The following is a 23,937-nucleotide window of genomic DNA, read 5'->3' as shown; positions in this document are numbered from 1 at the left end:
GCTTTGTATCCCTCCGCTTGGAGGGTGGGATTAAAACATATATATATTCCGGACACTACTTGCATTAAAAAAAGCGGAATTGGGCCTAAATCTTCAATCCCTGTGGGTTGGTAAGGGGGGTTGAAGTTCATTTTTTCACCCTTTCCTTCCAATAAAACTTAAATATAGTTGAACTTTTTTTGTTTTTTCCTACAGAAAAGAACTTTGACTTGTTTGATTTCTGTGAATGGTCTTTGCTTTTGCTTTTGATTAGGAATAAAAATAACTTTTGAAAAACTAATTACATTTTTTAAAAATTAATGTTTTCATGTTTTGTTCATTCAGATCCACAGTCCCTTAGAATATTATGTTTTTATTAAAAAATGTTTGCAGTTCTTTCTCATGATTCTGCAGTAATATTGGTATCCGCTAGAGGGCAGCAATGCTCTGTTCCTGCTGGATGAGACCATCAAAGAAAGAAGAAGAAGACATTCTACGTCAGTAAACATGGCGGCGTCTCTGCTGTGCAGGAGGACAGTATGGTATTCTTTGAGGTTTTCTGAATGTAAACTTGCTCTTTCTCTGAGCCCGCAGTCCGGTTTTCTATTACAGGCGGCTTCCTACAATCCCGAACCGCTCAAACTGAACATTAGAGATCCTTACATCCCCGACGAGGCCAGCGAGAGGACGCAGAAGTGGCAGAAGACGGCGCAGTATGACCGGAAGCTGTTCGGCTGATATGGATCGGCGTCCACCCCGCCTCTCTGTGGCCCTCTCACGAGAAGCTGGATAGAATCATTGCAGAAGAAAAAGAGTGGTAACCTTTACTGGAGGTGATGCTGAAGAAAATAGAAGCCCGGGAGAAAGAAGAGGCGGGAAAAGTGAGTTAAGCTAATGCGGCTAATGCTAACAGAACTAATGTTTGTCTGCATCTGTCCTAGTTGTTATTGGGCTGGTTCATGTCCGTATCCAGGGTTTGTTTTTCTGATTAGAATAGAGAGCATCAGAGAATCACAATATTAATGAAATACTTGAATGATTATAAATATAAACACTCAAACTAGAGTATTCTGTTATTTAAAACATTATTTAAAAACACGTATATGCAGCTGCATGGAAAACTTTAGACCTCTGTATTTGAAAATCATATTTTTGCAAACAAAATTATGAAGGTAATAATTTTGGATTTAAACCACTTGCAATATTTGTATATTTGTTTTTATTTTACTAAATTGCCTGTCCTTTATCATTGCAAGCTGTATTTTTATTTTTTAGAATTTCATCTAAAAAATTGAGACAAAAATTGAGGTTTTTGAATAGTCAACAAAACAAAGCATTTGAAGAAAAAGTGTTTTGCGCCAAGAAACAAAGAGGAGGTTTGATTATGGTCTGGGCTGCTTCTCTATATCTATTAGATACACAGATGATCGGAGTGGAACTTTAAGACCTTCTTGATAAAAACCAAGACAGAAATGTTGGTGTCAGCAACTCACAAATGAATAAAACATCAAAAACATTTGCTCTGTAAAAGATTTTCTTCTAACTTAGAACCATTGAACTCAATATTTCCTCGAGTAATGAACTAAAACAGTGGTGGACAGATGCACCAGACCCAACAACAGCTACAAATATAAGTTTGATTCCCCCAAAAGATTGTTCCTTGAAATATTCAGTTCATGTTTACTGTTGTAAAAGAAGACTGAATATGTGAACTTTAATATTTGATCATTTTCCAGGATTGACTTTTGAATCTGTTCTATTCACAGAGAGAAAATCATTGCAGCAAATATGGCCAAAATGCCCAAGATGGTGGTCGACCGGCGGCGGAAAAAGCGTGAGGCCAAACAGAAGCTGAAGGAAGAGAAGGCGCGCTGAGAGAAGCTGCTGGCCGAGGCCAGGGAGCGCTTCAGGTCCTCCGTGGACCTCCACAGCCCCAAGTTCCTGGAGATGGTGGCAGAGATAGAGAAGGAAGAGAAAAAGAAGAGGAAGATGCTGAAGCGGAGACAGAGAGGAGCAGGTGGTAGGCGCAGGTCCAACTCCTGCTGCCTCGCCGTAGTCTGCACCGACTTTAACCACAGTCCATTCCTGGGGTTAAACAGGATTCACCTGTTGGGCTGAGATATCCACTTTTGTTCTAACATTTATTAAATCGAGTCCAGATAAAACTGTTTAGGTCTGGAAAAGCTTTTTTTGTCCTCTTTATAAGAGAAAAACAATAATAAAGATCTAAATATTTCTTAAAATAAATGATTTTTTTTCAGCAAACTTTTTGTCTTCTGGTTGTAATGAATGATCACAGCTTGACATGAAGCATATTTAATAATAATTTTGATTGGTTTTATTTAGGAGAGAATCCCCAAAATCCCCACAAGCGCTGAAGTTTTCTGTTCTTTTAAGGCATAAAATATATAAAACAAAAATCTCCATGTGCTCAATTTATTTATGCAAAATAACTAATCAATGAGTTTTGGTTTGATTGATCCACTTAAAACTTAAATCCATTTGGCTGAAAGAATCCAAACTGTTTATCAGGGCAGTTTTTTTTTCCAAATCTGCGTACCTGCAGCCCCTCTCTCCTACATCTACAGGTTGATTCTAATATTTATGCAGCAGAATCATAACTCCTGAATGAACATTCCAACACGTTCGGTGGTTCCATTCCCAGCTCTCCTTTCACCAGTGTTGGCAGCACAGAAACAGCTCCAGAGAAGTTCTTCTGGGAACGTCTCAAACACGGAGTGCGGAGGTTGAAACGAGGCTAAAACGTTCTGGATTCCAGAGGAAGAGGAGGAAGAGGACGGCTCCTTACAGGTGGCTGTCCTCGTCTCCGGGGTCAGCTTTGAGCTTAGCCAGAGCGGCGTGTACCCTGAACTGCGTACGGGACTCCATGGAGTAATCCTTGTAGTTATGCCTGAAAGGTAAACAAACCAAAGTCAAGAAATTCACTTTACACCAAAGTTTTATTACATTTTTTACAAGTTTTACAAGAAATATGTTAATTAATAATTACTAGAAAATACCTTTTGTGATATTTTACTTCTTATTCAGCTTCTTTTTTTGTTCTTTTCCCCCTCTTTGTCCTCAGCAGTCTTACACTGCTGGGTTTTGTTATTTTAGTTTGGGGTTGGACCTTGGTAGTCTTACCAAGGTGTTTGTTTGTTTTTTGGTGACTAAAAATGTTTCTGAGATTAAGGAGAAACTTACTTGGCTTTATGCAGTGTTTTGATTGCTTCCTCTCTTCTGCCTTGGTCAATGTAAAGCAGACTGAGCTCCACCAGGCAGTTTGGCACAAGATAGTGGTCAAACTTGATCTTTTTTTCACTGCAATCACACAGACATGATTCTAGTTTGCGGGCTGCATTGCATCATCTTGGTGGATTAAAAGCATCACTTGGTGTAAAGGTGGAGCTCACCTCGAGCACACTCGGTTGAAGCATTCTTCTGCAGCCTGAATGAGGCCTTTGTTCTTAAAACACAGACCCTTCAACATGTGGAGCAGGCAGCGGTCGTCCATTGTGTACTCGTTTTCTGCAGAAGGTGAAAACAGATGGTCAGGTTCCTGTGGAATTGCCAAAAAGATGAGTTTGGATCAAATGTAGTACCAGGAGATTCCAGCAGAGTGCGCTCTGCCTCCATCACAGTATGCAGCATCCCATCTGTCAGCCTCTCTTGTTTACTGATCATGCTGAAACCGTTCCACATGTACATCATCTCCTGTCAAAAAGACATTCACTGGGTTGTCAAACCACGTCAAGAGGACGGCGAGCTTCACGTCCGGCTCGGAGTTTTACCAGCACGGGGACGGGGAGTTTGATGGGCTGGGGGGCCTTGTAGCGCCTGGCTTTACGGATGGCAAACTTCTCTGTCGGGGGGGACTTCCCTGCAATCTTCTGCTTGAGCGTCGGCACGATTCTGACGACGCAGAAGGAAATCAAAACAGAGAAAGTTGTGAAAACGGCGAATATAAATGGTAAATGAGTCAGAAACGCCTTTTTTTAACTTTCAGAAATTGGGGTTCAATAAATCAGGATATTTTTCCGATCTACTTTGGGGTCTAAATCTATGAAAAAAAAAATCTTGAAAAATTAAAATCTCTCAGTAAAGCAGACTGCCACACAAACAGCAAAAAAGAAGTGGAATGTAGTACAATCAGTCTTTTTAATTGAACTGTTCACCATGTGTTAATCCTGAGACAAAACGCTCTAATCTGACTTTATTTATTAAAAAGAATCAAACAAACATGTGTGTCATAGTAATCGGCCTCCTACTTAACATTTGATTTATGGTAATTACACAAGTACAACAGTTTTATTCAAGAGAAACCCAAAAAAGAAAGAAGAACTGTGAAAACAATATGGTCCTTGCAGTGCATGACTGCTGTGGGTCATAATAATCAAACTAATGATTCTAATGTGTCATGAGGATGCTTTTGACTCGTTTACCTGAAGAGCTTGACCTCGTCCTCCCCAAAAGGCCTGGCCTCGTCTGCAGGTAGCATGCTGAGGTAGGCGGCTTTCATGTAGACATACATGGCCTGACAGAGGAGCAGAAACAGCATCCAGTCCCGTCCCAAAACTCACAGTGGGCTTGAACTTCCCGTCTTTAGTACCTTGGACCAGCGGCTTTCCTTGCTCAGCAGGTCTGCGTAGAAGTACGCCACCTTCCACACGCGCTTGTAGGTGAAGCACCACATCAGCTCCCAGTAGCACATGTGGTGAAACTGTTTCCACGTCTGCTGGGCCCGGCAGCCATTCTCAAAAAACCCTACAGCCTGGGAGAGCAGAGGGAGGTTTGAGGAGAAGGTTTAATGCTCGTCTCAATCCGAGAATACTAAACTCTGCTTTACACAACCAGACTCTGTTTGTTTCAATAAGTGGACTTTCACTTTCATACAGCAGGTTTTGATTCTGGTCTTTAAAAGACACATTATGATGGTTAGGACCATCATAGAAACGTACAAGAATAAAGTCGTGAATTTATGAGAAAAAAAGGTCATAATTCAACGAGAATAAAGTTGAAGCTTTGTGAAAAAAAAAATGTTATTTTACCAGAATAAAGTAGTAAATTTATTCTTTAAAAAGTCATCATTTTACAAAAATAAAACACAAAATTAATGATAACAAGCTTGTAATTTTAACAGAATTAAGTTGCAAATTATTGAGAAAAAAATTATAATTTTAAGAGAACAAAGTTGATCATCTGAGAAATAAATTCTAATTTTACAAGAATAAAGTAGTACATTTATAAGAAAAACAGTCTTAATTTTAGAAGAATAAAATTGAAATTTAATGATAAGAAGACTGTAATTTTAACAGAATGAAGATGCAAATTATTGAGAAAAAATTATAATTTTAAGAGAATAAAGTTGAAAATTTCAGAGATAAATTATAACTTTATCAGAATAAAGTAGAACATTTAAATGAAAAAAATCACAATTTTATAAGAATAAAGTTGAAAATTAATGAGAAAAAAAATGTAATTTTAAGATAATAAAATTGCATATTTAAGAAATAAATTCAAATGTGACCAGGAATAGTAGTAAACTTATGAGAAAACAAATAATAATTTTATAAGAATAAAGTTGATTCCTTGTGAAAAAAAATGTAACTCTACCAAAATAAGCTAGTAAATGTATGAGAAAAAAAAAAACATAATTTTATGATAATAAAGTTGAAAATTAATGATAATAAACTTGAAATTTTACCAGAATAACATAATAAATTATTTATTTTAAAAAGTTGTAATTTTACTAAAACAAAGCTGAAAATGAATGAGAAAAAAGTTAGAATTTTACGAGAAAAAATGTAATTTTTAAGGGAAAATTAATGAGAGTGAATAAATAAACAGAACGAAGTTGTACAATTATTTAAAAAAAATCATAATTTAACAAGAGAAGACATGATTTTTTTTTTAAAAAGTGATTATTTGCACGTAATTCTCTAATTGAGTGCGGCCAGTGCTGAACTTTTTTCTTGACCGGCTGGAGTGTGCTTCATCTTTTGTCCGATTCTAAAAAGAATAAGACTCTTCACAAAAATAAGACCCAGGTCGTGGTATTAATGTTTTTGTACAAAGTCCAAGAGATGAACGACATTTCAAACTTTTCTGTAAACAAATAGATTATTACATAGAATACCTGATGCACAGTTAGACATTCAAATCTACACAGACTAAGATTAACACAAACTGTTTGACTCGGGGACTAGTGCGGCCTGGTCGACAGTCGCGCCGGGTCGAGCCCCGTGGATTAGAGAGAGGGTGCTGCCCCGGTATAGCAAGGTCCGGGCGCTCGACTTAAAGCGTGAGGTGGCCTGGGCTAATCGAGAAGATAAGGACTCAGGTACCCATGCGACACCATACAGGTAGTTTTCTGTTCACCACATGTCCCCCTGTCCACCCACCAAACAAGGATTCGGCTCTACTCTCTTCGCTACTGAGAAAATCCTGGTTAGTTTCTTTTCCTCTGCTTAGTAATCTGATTATCAGCAGGTCGTCTGATCTGAGGTCTCACACACATACAAATACCACCATCATCCTCCATAAAACAAAAAGATCGATGGTTCTGCTAGAAAACGTGGAAATAGTCTGAAGTCTAAAGCTGTCATTGACTTTGAATAGACTACAAAATCAGCCCAAACATTCACGATTGAGAGTAAACTCACTCAGATCTTGTTCAAATGTTTTCTAGAAGTTCTCCTTTGTTAGCGGTAACCAATAATTTACTTGTGAAAAGTCACATTCTTGCTTTTCGAGCTCGTTCGTGAAGTTGTAACACAGGTATCTCAACCTATCCAATATGGCGTCCAACTTTACGTACGTAACAAGCTAGCGTAGCGACTCTAGCCTTTATAACTCATTGGTTTTACTCAAAATTCTGAGTTTATTCATGTAAAATGTTGACTTTTTTTTTTTTTGGTGGCCCCAATACTCGTTTAACGTTCATTTACTCGCCTCATCAATGTTTCCTTTAATCTCCTCGATTCTCCCAGCAAAGAAAAGAAAGATGGCCCCCTGCAGAGAAAACCACAACATAGTCATCAGTTTGGTTGCAGATAAACGGTTCTGGGAGCAGACAGCGATCCTCCATGGAACTTTAGACATTCTGCTTCAGCACACAGCGCAACGGAGCAGAAGTTTGCTCTCTGGGATGGGCGGGCATGTGGGTAAAAGGTGGAGTGGAAACAGAGGATTTACAAGCATGTGAGTCAGGTAAAGTGCAAGACAAATGAAATATCCTTGATATTTCAAGGATTCTATATGGAAAACAGGAGGGACAGTATGAGTGAAAGGTGGAGCTGGTTTCTAATGAAAGGATAGAAAAGAGAGACTGACAGGCATAGAGTCATAGAGTCGTATCTTTTGCACAACAATCAGCACAATCTATATTTTATTTATATATTCGTCTGTATTTGTGGTCAGTTGAGTTCTGATCTGTATTTAGCTGTGCTGTGACTGCAGCTGCTTTCACACAAATAAAAAATCCATGTAAGAAACTCGTTTTGCCATGTTCTCTGTATTGTTCACAAAGCTGGTAAATGACATCATGTCCTTTTATACTTAGACATGTGTATACTATTACACCATTCTCAAAATGACTGTAGTGTTTGATATAAACCAATTCTTTAACAGTACAGTTACAACTCAGAGGGATTTTTGCCAGTCAGGAATTTTTGTAACACTTTTATTTTATAGCAAGATTGAGCACATTTCTGTTTAGGCTAAAAAGAACAATGCACAAAGTAAGTTCCAAGTCCCTGAGATGTAAATCCTTGACATACAAGTCCTTTAGTTGTGAGTCCCTCATAGGCAAATCCTTGATATGCGAGTCCCTAACACACAAATTCCTGATACACAAGTCACTGACATGCAAATCACTGATATGAGTCCCTGAGATGCAAGTCCCTAACATACAAGCTGCTGACGTGAATCTTTGGTATGGGAGTCCGGACATGAGAGTCCCTAACCCCGACATGTGGATCTTTGATATGCAAGTCCCGGAGCCTGAGATATGCAAGTACTTGAAGTCCGAGTCCTTGACAAATGAGTCGCCAACCCTGATGCTCAAATCTGTCGCTGAAACCAGTCGCTGATTTCCCAGTTTCTGAGATGCCAGCTCTCAGATGAGAGTCTGAGATGCAAATCCCTGAGTAGTGAGTCTCTGACACGCAAGTCCCTGACACGTGTATCCTAGACATACAAAACTGCAGCTACAGCTATGACCAAACACTATGAAAGATTACCACAACCACATCCTTTTTTAAACCACATTCTTAGTCATCTTTTAAAGAAGTGGAAGGTGGAAATCCTCAGGTCATCGTGATCTAGTCATTCAGAGGGAGGCTAAGGCCATTGTGACATCTTTACCATGTGCAAGACTTTGATAACTGTTGGTGGAGAGTCTTTCTACTTCTGTTCTACTTTTAAAATAAAATCTTTCATCCGTCCATCTTCTTTCGCTCATCCGGAATTGGGTCACAGGAGCAGTCTAAGTAAAGATGTCCAGACTTCCCTCTTCCTGGCCACTTCCTCCAGTTCATCTGGGGGGACCTCTGAGACGTTCCCAGGCCAGCCGAGAGATGTAGTCTCTCCAGCGTGTCCTGGATCTTCCCAGGGACCTCTATCAAGTGGAACATTCCCAGAACACCTCCCAAGGGAGGCCTCCAGAGGTATACGGATAAGATTACTGAACCACCTCAACTGGCTCCTCTGGATGTGGAGTAGAAGCGGCTCTACTCCGAGCTCTCTCCGGGTGACCAAACTTCTACCCCTAAGAGAGCGCCCATCCACGGAAGGAGGCTCATTTTGGTCTCTTGTATCCGGGACCTCATTCTTTTGGTCTTGACCCAGAGTTCATGACCATAGGAGAGTACTGGAATGAAGATCAACGGGTAAATTAAGAGCTTTGCTTTCTGGCTCAGCTCACTCTTCACCGCAACAGACCAGTACAATGACCGCATAACGGTGGATGCCGGTCCAAACCACCTGCCAATCTCACAATTTGATCTTCCCTCACCCGTGAACAAGACCCCATGATATATAAACTCCTGGTTTAAACTGCCATAAATGGGGCAGGAGCCCTCCACCCACCGAAAGAGGGGAGACTACCTCTTGGGCTCCTTGGACCCCATACTCCAAGAGCACCCTCCACAGGACACCACGGGGGAGGCGGTCGAGAACAACTTCTCCAAATCCACAAAACACACATGGACTGGATGGGCAAACTCCCATGAACCTTCCAGCACCCTAAAGAAGGTGTAGAGCTGGTCCAATGTTCCACAACCAGGACAGAAATCACACTGTTGTTCTTGGATCTGAGGATCGACTGTTGGACGGACTCTCCTCTCTAGTACCTTGGCATAAACTTTCCCAAGGAGGCTGAGGAGTGTGATTCCCCGGTAGTTAGAACACACCCTCCAGTCCCCCTTCTTGAAAAAGGGAACCACCAGCCCTCTCTGCCAGTCCAGTGGGACGGTTCACGTCTGCCAAGCAATGCTACAGAGACGTCTCTGCCAAAACACTCCCACAGCATCCAGAGTCTTGAGGAACTCGGGGCAGACTTCATCCACTCTGGTGCCTGGCAACTGAGGAGCTCATCGAATACCTCAGCGATTTCAGTTTGGGTGATGGACAGTCCCACCCTGAGCCTCTGCCTCCTCAAGAGAACGCGTGTCAACAGGATTGAGGAAATCCTCAAAGTATTCCTTCCACTGCCCGACAATGTTTCCAAGTCAACAGCTTGTCACCTGCACCTGCAGAAAACCGCTTTCCCCTCCTGAGGAGCTAGATGGTTTGCTAGAACTTCTTTGTGGCCAACAGATAGTCCCTCTCCATGGCCTCACCTCCCAGATCAGAGTTTTTGCCTCCAACACAGCCCAGGCTGCAGCTCGCTTAGACTGCCGGTCCCTGTCAGCTGGCTCTGGAGTCCCACAAGCCAGCCAGACTTGTTAGGACTCCTTCTTCAGCTTGACGGCATCCCTTACTTCTGGTGTCCACCACCATGTTTGGGGATTACCACTGCGACAGGCACCAGAGACCTTGCGACCGCAGCTCCAGAAAGCAGAAGAGACAATGGAGGTGGAAAACATGGTACACTCCGACTCAATGTCACCAACCTCTCTCCATACCTGGTGGGTACGGAGGGAGGTTCAAAAAAAAAAACACCCCTTACACGAGTAAATGAAATCAAACCAGCTGGGATTTATTTAAATCACACCCTCTCTACGCTATGTACACTTTTATTTTTGTTTTAAATTTGACTTTTTAATAGAAGCTAATGGTAAATTGTGACATCTGAGACCAGCCTCCAGTGGTCTTTTTAGGAACTGCAACATTTGGTACATTCTGGTTTGCTTTTAATTCAAGATACTGGTAAGACATTGTGTAGAAGTACTCCTTTTCAGATGAAAATATTTTAATTTAAGCCCAATATTCCTTTAGGACATGTATGTCAAAGTCAAGGCCCGGGGGCCGGAACCGGCCCTCCGTGTAATCCTATCCGGCCCTCCAGATAATTTTATTTTATTGTTATTTATGGCGCAATATTCTCTTACGCTCATTTCTAAATTTGATCATTTAGACAAAATATATTTTTATGGAGTGTAAAATACTGAAAATGATTTAGGTTCAGGTTGATTTATTCTGGAATAATATCCCTGTATTTCTATTATTTATATTATGTTAAAAAGTTACAGTTTTGAAGTTTTAAAAATTGTCATTCTTCTAGCTTTTTGGTCTATTTTGGCATTTACTAAATTTTTTAGGCTATTTAGGAGTTTAGCTAATATTTCAGCTACATGCTGTTTTTGGCTAATTTAAGTTTTTTCAGTTTTTTACTCAATTTAAAAGTTTAGCCATTTTTTCAGCTACATGATAGCTGTTTTGGCTAACCTAAGTTTTTTAGGCTAATTTGGCATTTAGCAAGTATTTTAGCTGGCTATCAGCTTCAGCGTTTTTAAGCTATAAATTTCAGTATCTTCAGCTATCATCACTATCATCTTCTGCGGCCAAATTCAGTTTACAGCATTCACACTAGCATTATCACAGGTAATGCTTCATATCTAGTTCATAATTATGTTGAAAAGGTACGGTTTTAAAGTTTTCAAAATGTAGTGTAAATGTTTATCCTGTTCATCCCGTGACCTAAGGTGTGTTTTGGATTTTAGCCCCTTGAACGATTGAGTTTGACACCCCTGCTTTTTAGGAAATATGATGTATTATTTCAGTCAAGGCCATATTTTCAGAAAATCATCGCAGATCTTTAGTTGTTGATTCAGAGCTTTTAATTTTCACTTTATTTTACTTTTACCTCAGGATAACGTAGCCGGAATGGTTTCAACAATCTTTCAGCTTCAGCCAAGTCTCCCTCACCAGTTCCTGGAAGTGAAAGAGAAACACGGCTCAAAAGCCTTCATGTGATGCTTCATTATCATAAATCCTGGCACTAGCCTCACCTAGAACAAACGTGAGGAAGGTGTGGTAGCAGAGCAGCAGCAGAACACACAGCATGGAGCGCAGGTTCAACCCTGTGGCACCATCACGCAGGAGAGACAGACCGTACTCCTAGAACAGGATCCACATGTGGAAAAACCTTCATCACACTGGAATTTCTGAGATAAACCACAATGGATGAAGTTTCCGCTCTGCACCTTGTCTCCAGAGAAACCTGCAAACTCCAACACTTTGAGTATCCGAGGAGGAAACAGAGACAGCGTCTGCGGGAGAGGAAGACTCCGTCAGGTGGACAAACATGGCATTAAAGCATGGTATGAGTACGACATACCAAATTAAAAGCACCAACGCCAAATGAGATTCCTCCCTCTAAGTGAACGTGGCATGGCCCTTTGAGACAGCTGTGAGATTTGATGAAGGAATGAAGATCTCTGGGTGATGAAAAGAAAAATAAAGCAAATAAGATCAAGACATTCTGAACAGTGGTACTCAACTTCAATCTCTCTGCTTTTCACTGACCCTCTTTAAACCATGAGCTTGTCTGACTTCTTATCTCTGCTAGACACGAGCATTTAGAATATTCCTGAGTGGATGAAGGAACTAAAAGTTAATTAAATCTGGTCAGGACAGGCTCTGCATTTTTCCAGCTAATTACTCAGAGCTGGATCTCCAGCTGTACTTAACTGTTGAAATCCTAGTTTGTACTACAAGTCGTACTTTGCATTTAAGGATTGCAAGAACAGTGAGCCTTCCACAATGACCATGTGGTGCATCCACATTTTCAGTTTATTTTTAAATTGAAAGCCATTAATACATAGTAATTAGAATAATTATTATTTTTTACGTTTATTAAATGTAGCCTGTACAAAAAGAGATAAGAAAAAGGAATTGCATTGTTAGTCTTGAAAGCAAAACCTTCAACATTCCTGCTGCGCCTCCAGGTGGCTGAAGACGGAGCAACTTCCTGTTTCTGTTAGAAGTGCTTTAGAGAACGGAGTGAGTGCTTTTTATTTTTACAGGTTAGTATTTGGTATTAAAACCTCACAGATGAAAGTTAGCTTTGGTTTACTCCCCAGATGATTACCAGTGTTACTATGTTTGTTTTTTTATTTAAATCAGGAGAGTTTAACTCTTTTTCAGAAAGTAAGGCTGAACTGGAAGTAGCCGATGATCTCGCGAGATTTCATGTCAGTATGACGAGATTTGGTTTACTGGCGCTAAAACAAGCCGGTGTTCTCATGTTAGACTGGCTGTATCTAATGCTCTGCATGTATTTGAATGATTTTGTGGAACTCCTGATGTGACTTGAAACAAGTTTAAAAGCAAAACTAGAATAAATGGTTTACGAAGCAGTTCTAAAAGATATATTGGTTTATAGATTGAAATGTCTTTTGTAAAAGTTTATTTCTAAATGTGCAGTGTACAGCCTTTATGAGCTAAAAAGGCTAAAAAATAGTAAAAAGGTCAAAGGTCAACTGGTTTGACTTTTAGTGCACGTTCAATCGCTGCACAATTTGTTTGCAGAGTCCATAAACAGAGTTTTGAATTTGCATAGCAATGCACGAATGCAAGAGTTTTGAATGCAGAAGCCTGAAACGCATACATGCGTCTGTTTACAGACGTTTCATTGGAATTGGTCGCTTGAACGAACGATTCAGTGCAGGGCGTGAACGAAGCGTCACAAAAACATTCTGTGTTCTTCATCATAATGATAAAGCATCATCAGCAGAGGTTGGTGTCCTGATGCATTGGTGTTTAGTTTAAAAAATAAATATTCAGTTTTCAAATAAATATTTAGTTTTTTTAACTAAATATTTAGTCTGGAATTGAATATTTAGTTCAAAACTACGTTTAGATCCAAACTAAATATTTCATTTTAACAAAATATTTAGTAAGAGAGCGACAAATTTAACTGCAAACGAAATATTTTGTTAAAAGACTTAAATGTTTAGTTTGGAAAATAAATATTTAGATTAGATATTAATATTTAATGTGTAAACGAAATTTTTAATTTCATAAAATTAAATATTTAGTTTGTAAGCTAAAAATATGCATTTGAAGAACAAAACCACCTTCAATTATCTAACAGATTTATCATCCATTACTTACTTGTAAATGAGGTAACTGTTTCGCACCTTCATGCCTCCTTTAATGAAGCTGACCATGCTCTCATCCTGCAAAAACACAGAGCATTCATCTGAAAATTAAAAAAAACATGTCCACAGAAAAAACATCACACTCAGGAAGTGAATCCACCTCCTGCAGTCAGGAGAAAGGGCTTGCTCAGGTTCAGGTGTGTTAAAGAGTTTTGCACCTGCAGGAAGGTGAGAGCAGCTCGTTGTAGTTGACACTCTGCAAAACAAACTTCAGCATGGAGCTCCACTGCAAACACAACGAGGAACATCACAAAGCAGACACACTTTAGTACAATTTCAGATCGGAATGAACCGCGGATCACTTTTCTTTGATTTGACACTTTTGTTTCCATCACTTTAACTCTAAAATATTTAGGTAACTTACTTAACCCACATGCCAGTTTAAAGAAATATCCACTCCGAAAATGTCATTTAAATACCAATAAATAAAGTGTGAAGTCATTAAATCCTTTGAACAACATTTGAAACGACGAGATGGTGTGTAGGGCTGCCATGATTAGTCGACTAATCGACTATTAGAATAGTCGGCAACTAATTTAATAGTCGATCAGTCGTTCCTTTATATTATGTGGAGTCAGATTGTAGTAAAGTTGAACAAAGTTGTGAGTGTTCAGCACCAAAGAATTTACTTTTTTAATATTTGAGTCAGTGAGAACAAAAATTAATCTTTTGTGAAAAATAGTTCCTTGTTTCAGATGCCGACCTCATTTAATTGTGTGAATGCTTGATAAGCATAGGAAATGAATGAGAAACTCTTCAAATGTCAAAGTTCTAAGTAGATTAGCAGTAAGCCTTTAAATATATTCATGGGCTATGTTTCAAGATTTTATAGTATCTTTCAAAAAAATTGGAGTTTAGCTAATATTATAGCAACATGCTAACATTTTTAGCTAATTTGTTATCTACTGTGGTTTTTATAGGCTAATTTAGAGTTTAGCCTCTGTTTTTACCAACAAGCTTTTTGACTAATTTAGTTTACTTAAGAAGTTTAGGCTATTTTGGAGTTTAGCTAGTATTTAAGCAATGTGTTAGCTTTTTGGCTAATTTGGCCTCTACTGAGGTTTTTAATGCTAATTTGGAGTTTAGCTAATATTTTAGCTACACACTAACGTTTTGGCAAATTTGTTATCTACCCAGGTTATTATAAGCTAATTTGGAGTATAGCTTCTATTTTTGCAACATGCTAACATTTTTGACTAATTTAGTTTACTGAGGAATTTTAGGCTTTTTTGGAGTTTAGCTAGTATTTAATCAATGAGCTAGCTCTTTTGTCTAATTTGGAATCTACTGAGGTTTTTTGGGCCAGTTTGGAGTTTAGCTCATATTTAAGCAATTAAAGTCAATTGTGTCGCCATTTTCAGCAAACAGCTTTAGCATCTTCACTCAGCAAAATGCATTTACACTAGGATTATGACAGGTGATACAACTTTTCTTGTTTATTCTTGTTTTAATGCCAGAATCTAATGAAGGACAGAGGCTGCACGATTCATTACAAGATTGATAAACCATCATCTTTATTGTCATTATTTTTAGTTAGTTTTAAGCTAATGATGGTTAAGATGTGTGCTTTATATCCAGTTCACGCATGACCTGATTAGTCGACTAATCGGACAAAAATAATCAGGGATTAGTCGACTATTAAAATAGTTATTTGTGGCTGCACAACTGGTGTTTATGTTTTGCTGATGAAAATGGATTTTAAGTAAGATGATCAGAAAATGTTATATATTGTAATATAAAATGTTAAAAAAAATAATTAAAAATGGAAAGAAATGTTAAAAAATATGAAAAAGTAGGGTAAAAATTGCACATCTTTTACTCTATTCGTTTGAACAGAATTTCATCGCATATTTAAATCTAATATCTTTCTATATGAATCCTAACTTGACATTTTCTGTTGCTCCTCTGATTTTCGTCTTTTGTGCTTTGGTTTTCTGCTGGTCTGAGCTCTACTGCCTCCCATCAGGGCGGCTGCAAGGTGTCCTGCAGTCTTTAATTTAGAACTGCTGTGATTGTATTAAAAGCTCTCCTTTGGACATAATTTTTTTATTTAAGGTTTTATCTAGCTTTTGATGTCCTACTTTAATTATTAGCATTTCCTACCAGAAAGGCATTTGCCTCCAGATCAACCTGTGCTTTTAAAACATTTTAATTCTCTCTTTTTTTTTTTTTTAACTTTTTTCTTGTTTTTAATCAATCATATATTATAGTGTTTTTATCATGTGATTATCCTTTCCTCCATTTGTCAATCACCAGTTCATCTGTAGAAAATCTCTTGAGAAATAAAAATGATTTTGAAACCATAAAAAGACTATCAGGGCCTGCACTGCCCTGACACATAAAGAGCATTGAAGTGTGAATTTAAATAAAGGTGTATGTCACAGAAAGGTGACAAAAACACATGTGCATTATGAAGTTTATATTCGCTCTAAATATATATATATATTTTTTGATCTGAAAAGTTATTTGGGTTTCTTTGCCAAAAGGTAAACGAGAGCAAAAGAGGAGCCCAAAACAAAAAGATTCTATCTGACACTTCCTCAAGCCACTGACTGTAAATGAGAACTGGATTGAGCAGGTGTGATGTCACCCACTATTATGTGGTCCTTTTCTTTCATTTTCAGGTCTGGGTTTTCCAGCCAGATTGAGGAGGGTTTAAATGGCTCTTTTTGGCTCCTCCCTCTTTCTCCCATGTCTGCCAACAATACCAGCAGAACTACTCCTAACCGACACAGCAGCCTTTTCCCCTAACAGTCATTTGTTGTTAGTGGTTGCAAGTGTATCGGGAATAAAACGTGTTTTGGGGGTTTTTTTTGTACCTCAAGCACTTGGTTGGGTCTTTAATGTTGCATCCACCATGCCTGGATGTGACACATGGGGGCTCGTCCGGGATTATTTAGGCCCAGGTGTGAGATTTGTGGGGATGGGTGTGTCTTATTTAGGGAAGATAGTTAGGCTTTAGTTTTGATCAGGCAGGTACCAGGGAGCCCATTTGTTTGTAGAGGGAGAGCAGCTGCGTGAGATCAGGCCATGCGTTTCCTTTTGCGTGGATGTCAGTAGCGCTTTAACGACTTATCTCCTTCTCAAACTCAATGAGGTCAATTCAGTTGCCATTTTTCAGGATACAGACACTGCCATGTTGAAATAAGAAACTATCAGTAAGCAGCGATTGGTCCATGCTGGTCTGAATCCACATTTTTATAGAAACCACTCTCACCAATCAAGAGTGAGCTTGCTGGAAAAAACTTGAAACTTGAAAGCGGGGTACACGAAATGTGTCTAATGTTTTGAACATTCTGTGTGAGACAACATGCTTTTATTGAAGCATCTGATTGGTCAGTTTATGACTTGAATAACTAGCAATAAATAAAAAAATATGAAAAAAATAAGGATTATCAAGAACATGTTAAAAAAGTCATCAGAGCATGAGTATTTAGTAATACCAGTTTATTTCTCCACTGAAGTCTATGTAATTTTGGCTTTTTGGAACCAGCAGGTACTTCATGTTTGAAACGCCAGGGGGGAGAAGTCACTCAGTCCAGTTCTCATTTACAGTCAAAGGTCAAAAGTGATTGAAAATATTCTGAGTTTCCACTGTTTAGTGAATCGTTAAAAGGTTATGTTGAGATCTTCTATATGACAGAGAAACTTTGGTTTTTAGGTAAAAAAAAATTGCAGTTATCAATACTATGACTATATAAAGGAAAAAAAATTCTGATGCAAAAATGGCACCCATTTAAAAAGAAAATTAACTATCTGACAGCTTCTCTTCATCATTTACAGCAAAGCTACTGTTAAAAAATACATAAATAACTTCATGTATTGTTCCTAAATTCATAGATTAGATGTGTTTTTACCTTCAGAGAGGGATTCATCAGCTGACTTATTGGACAAACTTGAGGATTTCCGCCGAAACCTAAAACATCAAAAAGTCCACTTTTATTTTTCCTGCGTGTTTACTGCCTCACCAATGATCCAATAATGAAATGTTCCCATTTATGCTATCTCCAAATGCACCTTTAGGGCTTCATTCATGCAAACGCAGTCAAACTGCTGTCAGGGTCACAGAAAAGGCATAAATGTAAATGAACCCTGATGGTTCCAGGAGAGTCGGGACTACTCGACTTGTTTTCACATTCAGTCAATGTGAAGGTGTGCCGACGGCGTGGAGACCTCCTGACCTCTGACAGACCTCCTGAGCGTTCTTCATGGTGTGTCCGGCGTTGCAAATGTCTTCGTGCTGGAAAGTCATCATGGCCTGCATTTCCAGCACGGTGGCGTAGATGAGAGCGTGGTACATGCTCTCATTGATTCTGCAAAAACAAAACAAAAAACAACCTGTCTGAGGATCGTGCGCCGCGAGCAAACACAGGTCGCCGTGTGCCCGCACATTTCCCTGCATAGCAAAGATAAGAGCAAATATCTTCCTCCATTTTTTATCTCCTCTTCCTTCCCAGCGCGTCTTGTGTTTGTTTTGCAGGGCCAACATTCTGCAGGGTGTTGGATCAGCCCGACCCTGGGCGTCAGCTTCAGCAAACACTTCATATCCTGGAGACCTGAATAGCTGTCAGCCAGAGCTCTGCTTCACAGCTCAAACCACACATGACGAATACTGCTACATCATGCTGAGACACTGCTGCTATGGTGGAAGTGACCGAGCGCTCAGGAAACCCGACGATGGCTTTAAAGACCCAGCCTGATCAAAATTGTGTTTTTAACATTTTTTATTTGGAAATTTTCTGATGATGGAGGAAATGTTACTGAGTCCTGGACACACAAAAAGAAAAAAATGTTCACTTCACTTATTAGTTTGTGACCAGGAATAGGTGTTTTACTAGCATTTTGGGAATACAAATTAGTCATTTGTGGAAACATTTTTTATACACAAATTAGCATTTTTAAGCTAAAATGATCATTTTGCGTTCAAGAAATTAGCATTTCATAAACACTAAGTAGTATTTTGGAGGATAAAATTGGATCTTGTGCACAAAAAATTAGCATTTTGCCTGCTCAAATTAAGCGAAAATTAGCATTTTACTCTTTAAATCTGTATTTAAAGTACACAAAATAGAATTTTGTATACACAAAATAGCATTTTGTGTACACAAATTACAATTTTGCGTAGAAAGATTAGCATTGTGTGTACAAAAGTTAACAATTAGGTGTTTACAAATTAGCATTTTGTAAGCAAAAATTGGCATTTTGTGTTCTAGAAATTAGCATGTTGTATACACAAATTAAAATTTTTTACCTAAAATAAGCATTTTGTATACAAAAAAATGTGCATTATGGGCAGACAAATAAGATTTTTGTAAGCTAAAATTAGCATTTTGTGCACATAAATTGAGTATTTTATATATACCCAGTAGCATTTTGTAGCTAAAATTAGTATTTTGTGTACAAAAAAATTAGTATTTAGTGTACACATATTAGCATTTTGTAAGCTAAAATTAGCATTTTGTGTACAAAAAAATTAGTATTTAGTGTACACATATTAGCATTTTCTGTAAATAAAATAGAAACTTGTAAGCTAAAATGAGTATTTTCTGTACAAGAGATTAAACATTTGTATATACAGTATTTTTGTATATAAATGAGTATTTCTGTATAAATATCAAGTATTCTTCCTGCTACTGATTTCTGCCTACAAAACACTAACTTGTGCACACAAGATATTAGTTTGTGGGCATAAAAGGCTAACTTGTACACAAAAGATGCACATTTTTTTGCACAAAGTACTAATTTGCGTACACAAAATGCTAATTTGTGTACACAATAGAAAATTAAGATCAACATTGCATTTCTGAGTATTTCTTTATTCAAATTGTTGTGAATCAGAAGCAGACGAAAATAAATGAGTTTAAAAAAGATCAAACAGTAAAAACGCAGGAAGGACAAGAGTCTTTCTGCTCTGCTCCATTCTGATATATCCACATTTAGACAAATAGATCCATGAACGTCTTTGTTTTCCTCGCCTGAGCTGGAATCTGGATCAGAAATGTAAAGCTGGTCAGCTCTTTAGTGGATAATGTTAGGTTGTGTTTGGGGATGTAAGCTATAGTGGGAGAACATGTAAACAGAGAGCTCTCAGCTATCCGTGCCCAATAATCCTGCCCACAACTCAGCGGAGAGTCTTACGAACTACTGCAGCTCTGCAGAAACTGTCCTCAAAAACGAGACAATCATGAGGAAAAGAGCGCTGAAAACGCTTTTACAGAAGATGATCAGGAGGTCTTCAGAAACATGGGAAGTCTCTGCGAGCCATCCCGGCTGTGGATGACTGTGTTACCTTGGTCGCAGCTTATCCAGACTCTCATTGAAGCGGTTGTTAAGGAAGAGATCCAGAGCCTCCATACAGTCATCTAGGCACTCTTTCAAGGCAGTCTCTGAGAAGCTGTGGCACACGAGCACAAAGACAAACCACAACAAAAGCTGAAGCACCAAGACTTGGTGTCGCAGCAGGAACAGTAACATCCAGAACACATGTTTAAAAAACAGTTTTCTTGCACATGAGAGCACTTATGCAATAAACTTCATTAAATGACATCATTGTTCCATGGTGACTGAAAGAATGTAAATAGTTCTTCCTTGTTCAGCAACAGTTTGGTACAACTTGCAAAACAAACTCCAACTCTTTAAGAAAACATCTTCAAAACCAACTTTATTTGAATGCTAAAACGGAATTACGAAGTTTTCTAACCCGTCAAAGCTCATTCTAGCAGGACGGGATGTTATCTGGTGGTTTCGTTTGTTTATCAGCGCGTCCACCTGCTGCGCTCACCTGTCGGCCGCATTTGCGTGTTTCCCATCAGCCATGTTGGCGCACAGAGCCGCCGCACCTGCCAGGAGCTCCGCGGCGCAGCATTCAGCGCTCCCACTGCGGAACCACGTCTGCCCACGTCAAAAACATCCACACTCCTTCCTCCTCATCAGGTTCACGCCAGATCACGCACGGGGAGGACGAAGCGAGCTTGGGCGTGCGCGTTACGCATCGAGGGGCGCGCTTGCTCCTCCTCTGTGCCACGCACACACTTCAACGTCAGGAGTGCAGCGCGCCTCTCGGAGCCAGAGAAGAACTACAGAAACTCGGAAGTTGAAACCATCTTAATGCGAAAAAAGGTTTCTTCTCTGTCAGAAAACGTTACTAAGTGCCAATTAAGACTCAGTTTTTATTATTATTATTATCATTATTATTATTATTATGGGGTGGCGAAGGAGAAGTTACGAAGCCCCTCGGGGGCCAGCGGTAAAAATAATAATAATCTGTGCTCTCGGATTACTAATTGGTGCTCTCAAATTAATAATCAGTGCTCTCGAATTACTAATTCGTGCTCTCGGATTAATAATTGGTGCTCTCAAATTAATAATCGGTGCTGTCGGATTACTAATTCGTGCTTTCGGATTAATAAAACTTGTTCTCAAATTGATAACTCGTGCTCTCGGATTGATAAATGGTGCTGTCGAATTCATATAATCCGCGCTCTCGGATTATTAATGTATGCGCACTATTTACCAACGTGTGCTCCGTGCTGATGCGCATGCGCAGACATTGCCGGGAGAGTTTGGATTCGTCTCGTCCGTTCAACCAAGGATTCATCCATGACCGACACCTGCGAGGTAAGTGAAGTACATTCATCGTCAAAAGGTATTTTAATTGGGCCCCGAATGACTCCCGTAAAGCTAGAACGTGATCACAGTCTGACTACTTCCGGTCGAGGACGGTCTAAAGTTTAAAAGTTTCCAGAAACGAAGATTTTCAACCATAAAAATAATGTTCCTTTATCTTCTCCCTCATAAACAAACACAAATGTCGGTTATTTTAGGTGAAAATAACGAGTGATGCTTTCAGACTAAATGAAGAAAGAAAAAAAAAAAGTTTTTTTTATTTATTTTTTATATTATTATGAATCTATCATTATTAATCTTTTATTATTAATAATAACATTGTTATTATTATTATTTATAACATTACTATTATTATTATTATGTCAATGATTACATGAATGATATAAACAAAATACAATTGACAAATAAATAAATTATTGATCCACAATATCAACAGACTAATGATTGAGTTTGAATGATTCTTGAATGCTTGAAGCATAAACAAACACGCAAGATTTAAGACATTTGTCGCCAACAGGATTTCAAAAATCCTGGATCACTCAAAACCTTCTCAGTGGAGATATGTGCCCGGAACTCAGAATCCTGCAGACTACGTGTCAAGAGGACTGACGGTGGATGCTTTTCTGAAATGTCAAGATTGGCTGACAGGACCAGACTTCTTATGCTGCAGTCAGTCACAGTGGCCCAAAAATCCTGATCCTGAAATGTTGGATCACACTGACCCAGAGGTGAAGAAAACTGTTCAAACAAATACCATTCAGGTTAAAGAGCTTGAAATGGCCACAGACAAACTGATGACTTATTACTCATCTTGGACAAAACTAAAACGTGCAGTAGCCTGGTTCCTGAAGTTGAAAGACTTGTTAAAAGAAACCAAAGCCAAGAAAAGGGAGTCAACTGGCTCAAAGGAACTGAACAAAACCAACATCCATAAAAGTGTTAGGAATGGAACTCCTTTGACCTGTGATGATCTGATGAGAGCAGAGACAGAGATTGTGAAATACTGTCAAAAACAAACATTCATAGACGATGTTTCAACATTAAGGAATGGCAAAGTTTTGAAGAAAAGTAACCCTCTCTTCAAGTTGAACCCAATTCTGCAAGAGGATGTACTGAAAGTTGGAGGAAGGTTAAGACATTCAGCTATGCCATACGACACAAAGCATCAAGTCATCCTGCCAAAAGGATCACACATCACAAAACTTCTGCTGAGACACATTCACAATAGCACAGGACATGCTGGAAGAAATCACATGTTGGCTACTCTGCGTCAAAAGTTTTGGATCCCAGGGGCTCACGGTGCTATCAGGAAAGTTTTGTCTGAATGTGTTACTTGCAAGAAGTTGCATGGTTCAGCTGGTAAACAACTTATGGCAGATCTACCAAAATGCAGAGTCATTCCCGACGACCCTCCATTCACAAGAGTTGGTGTTGATTACTTTGGACCATTTCTGGTGAAAAGAGGAAGAACACAGATGAAAAGATATGGTGTTATCTTTACGTGTTTAGCCATTCGAGCTGTGCACTTAGAAGTGGCACCAGCACTGGACACTAACGCTTGCCTCAATGCAATCAGAAGGTTCATCGCCAGGAGAGGACAGGTGAAGGAAATGTACTCAGACAATGGCACCAACTTAAGATCAGCTGATAGCGAACTGAAGCAATCAATACAGGAGTGGAATATCAACAAAATCACAAAGGAGTTGCAACAGAAAAACATCCAGTGGCACTTCAATCCTCCTTCGGGTTCTCATCACGGTGGAAGCTGGGAGAGATTAATACGCTCAGTAAGGAAAGTTCTGAACACCACTGTGAACGAGCAAATTTTGGACGAGGACAGTCTTCATACCTTGCTTTGTGAGGCAGAATCGATTGTAAACAGTCGACCCATCACAAAAGCATCTACTGACCTCAACGACTTGGAAGCCCTCACACCTAACCATCTGTTGCTGCTTAAGACCAAACCTGAGCTGCCTCCAGGGATTTTCGAAAGAAACGACTTGTACGTCAATCGCAGATGGAGGCAAGTCCAGTACTTAGCGGACATATTCTGGAAACGCTGGTGTAAAGAATACCTCACCCATCTTCAAGAACGTCAAAGGTGGGCTACCTCTAACAGAAACCTTTGTGTAGGAGATGTGGTTCTCATCGTCGATGATACATCACCCAGAAACTCCTGGCCGCTTGCAAGAGTTGTGGAGACCCTTCCAGATAAACAGGGTTTTGTCCGTCAAGTAAAGGTGAAGACGAAGACCAACGAACTTTATCGACCAATAACTAAGTTGTGTCTTCTTGTAGAGTCTGAGTAAGAATGAAGAGTACAGCAAATGTAAATGTTTGAATAAATGCTAAGAGCATGTTTATTTGTTTGTGAAAAATAATTATGAAGAATTAATCATTTATGTTTTTCATTTGAACATTAAATAATTGTTTCAAAGAGTTTGATAACAATTAGGGGCCGGTAATGAAGGAGTCTTAAATAGCAAAAGTGAGATGTTTGCATTCAACTTGTTTAGTTTTATTTACCGCCAGTAGGGGGAGCCCGGGAGGCGCTCTGGGGGCGCAGGTGTAGTCACGCAGCAGACTCGTGACAGACAATGTGGAGTGGAGTCCAACAGTTTTTCGACCTCGCTAAGTTCTTCTTTTTAATTTTCATATTTTCTTTGTAATTCAATTTTGCTTCTCCTTGGATGTTTGTTCTTTTTATAATCTGAAGAGGAATTACAGT

The 23,937-nt window shown here is 39.0% G+C and overlaps 2 protein-coding genes and 1 long non-coding RNA gene across 3 annotated transcripts; 2 read left to right on the top strand and 1 right to left on the bottom strand.

Moving 5' to 3' along the window:
- The first annotated feature begins 369 nt into the window (after positions 1-369).
- On the top strand, positions 370-2,226 carry LOC112146800. The gene is made up of 2 exons (XR_002919318.2): positions 370-860; positions 1,746-2,226. It is a non-coding gene; the product is annotated as an uncharacterized LOC112146800 (long non-coding RNA).
- A 68-nt stretch (positions 2,227-2,294) lies between these two features.
- Positions 2,295-20,772, bottom strand: zgc:158403 (tetratricopeptide repeat protein 39A). The gene is made up of 18 exons (XM_024272803.2): positions 20,365-20,772; positions 19,873-19,977; positions 17,765-17,896; positions 17,441-17,499; positions 13,742-13,809; positions 13,537-13,601; positions 11,759-11,858; positions 11,625-11,690; positions 11,430-11,538; positions 11,285-11,352; positions 6,931-6,990; positions 4,589-4,750; positions 4,422-4,513; positions 3,771-3,891; positions 3,582-3,693; positions 3,393-3,507; positions 3,184-3,300; positions 2,295-2,890 (listed from the first exon to the last, which is right to left on the bottom strand). The coding sequence occupies exons 1-18, from the start codon at positions 20,397-20,399 to the stop codon at positions 2,785-2,787; spliced, it is 1,692 nt and encodes a 563-aa protein (XP_024128571.1). The 5' UTR covers positions 20,400-20,772; the 3' UTR covers positions 2,295-2,784.
- A 58-nt stretch (positions 20,773-20,830) lies between these two features.
- Positions 20,831-23,914, top strand: LOC112146799. Its single transcript, XM_024272804.2, has 2 exons — positions 20,831-21,200; positions 21,727-23,914. Exon 2 carries the CDS (start codon positions 21,914-21,916, stop codon positions 23,516-23,518), a length of 1,605 nt encoding a protein of 534 aa, XP_024128572.1. The 5' UTR covers positions 20,831-21,200; positions 21,727-21,913; the 3' UTR covers positions 23,519-23,914.
- Positions 23,915-23,937: the final 23 nt, after the last annotated feature.

This window comes from Oryzias melastigma, linkage group LG8 (assembly GCF_002922805.2).
Source record: "Oryzias melastigma strain HK-1 linkage group LG8, ASM292280v2, whole genome shotgun sequence".
In the NCBI taxonomy this organism is placed as follows: Eukaryota; Metazoa; Chordata; class Actinopteri; order Beloniformes; family Adrianichthyidae; genus Oryzias; species Oryzias melastigma.
The sequence above is the reverse complement of the archived record's forward strand: the minus strand, read 5'-3'. Positions and strand labels throughout refer to the sequence as shown.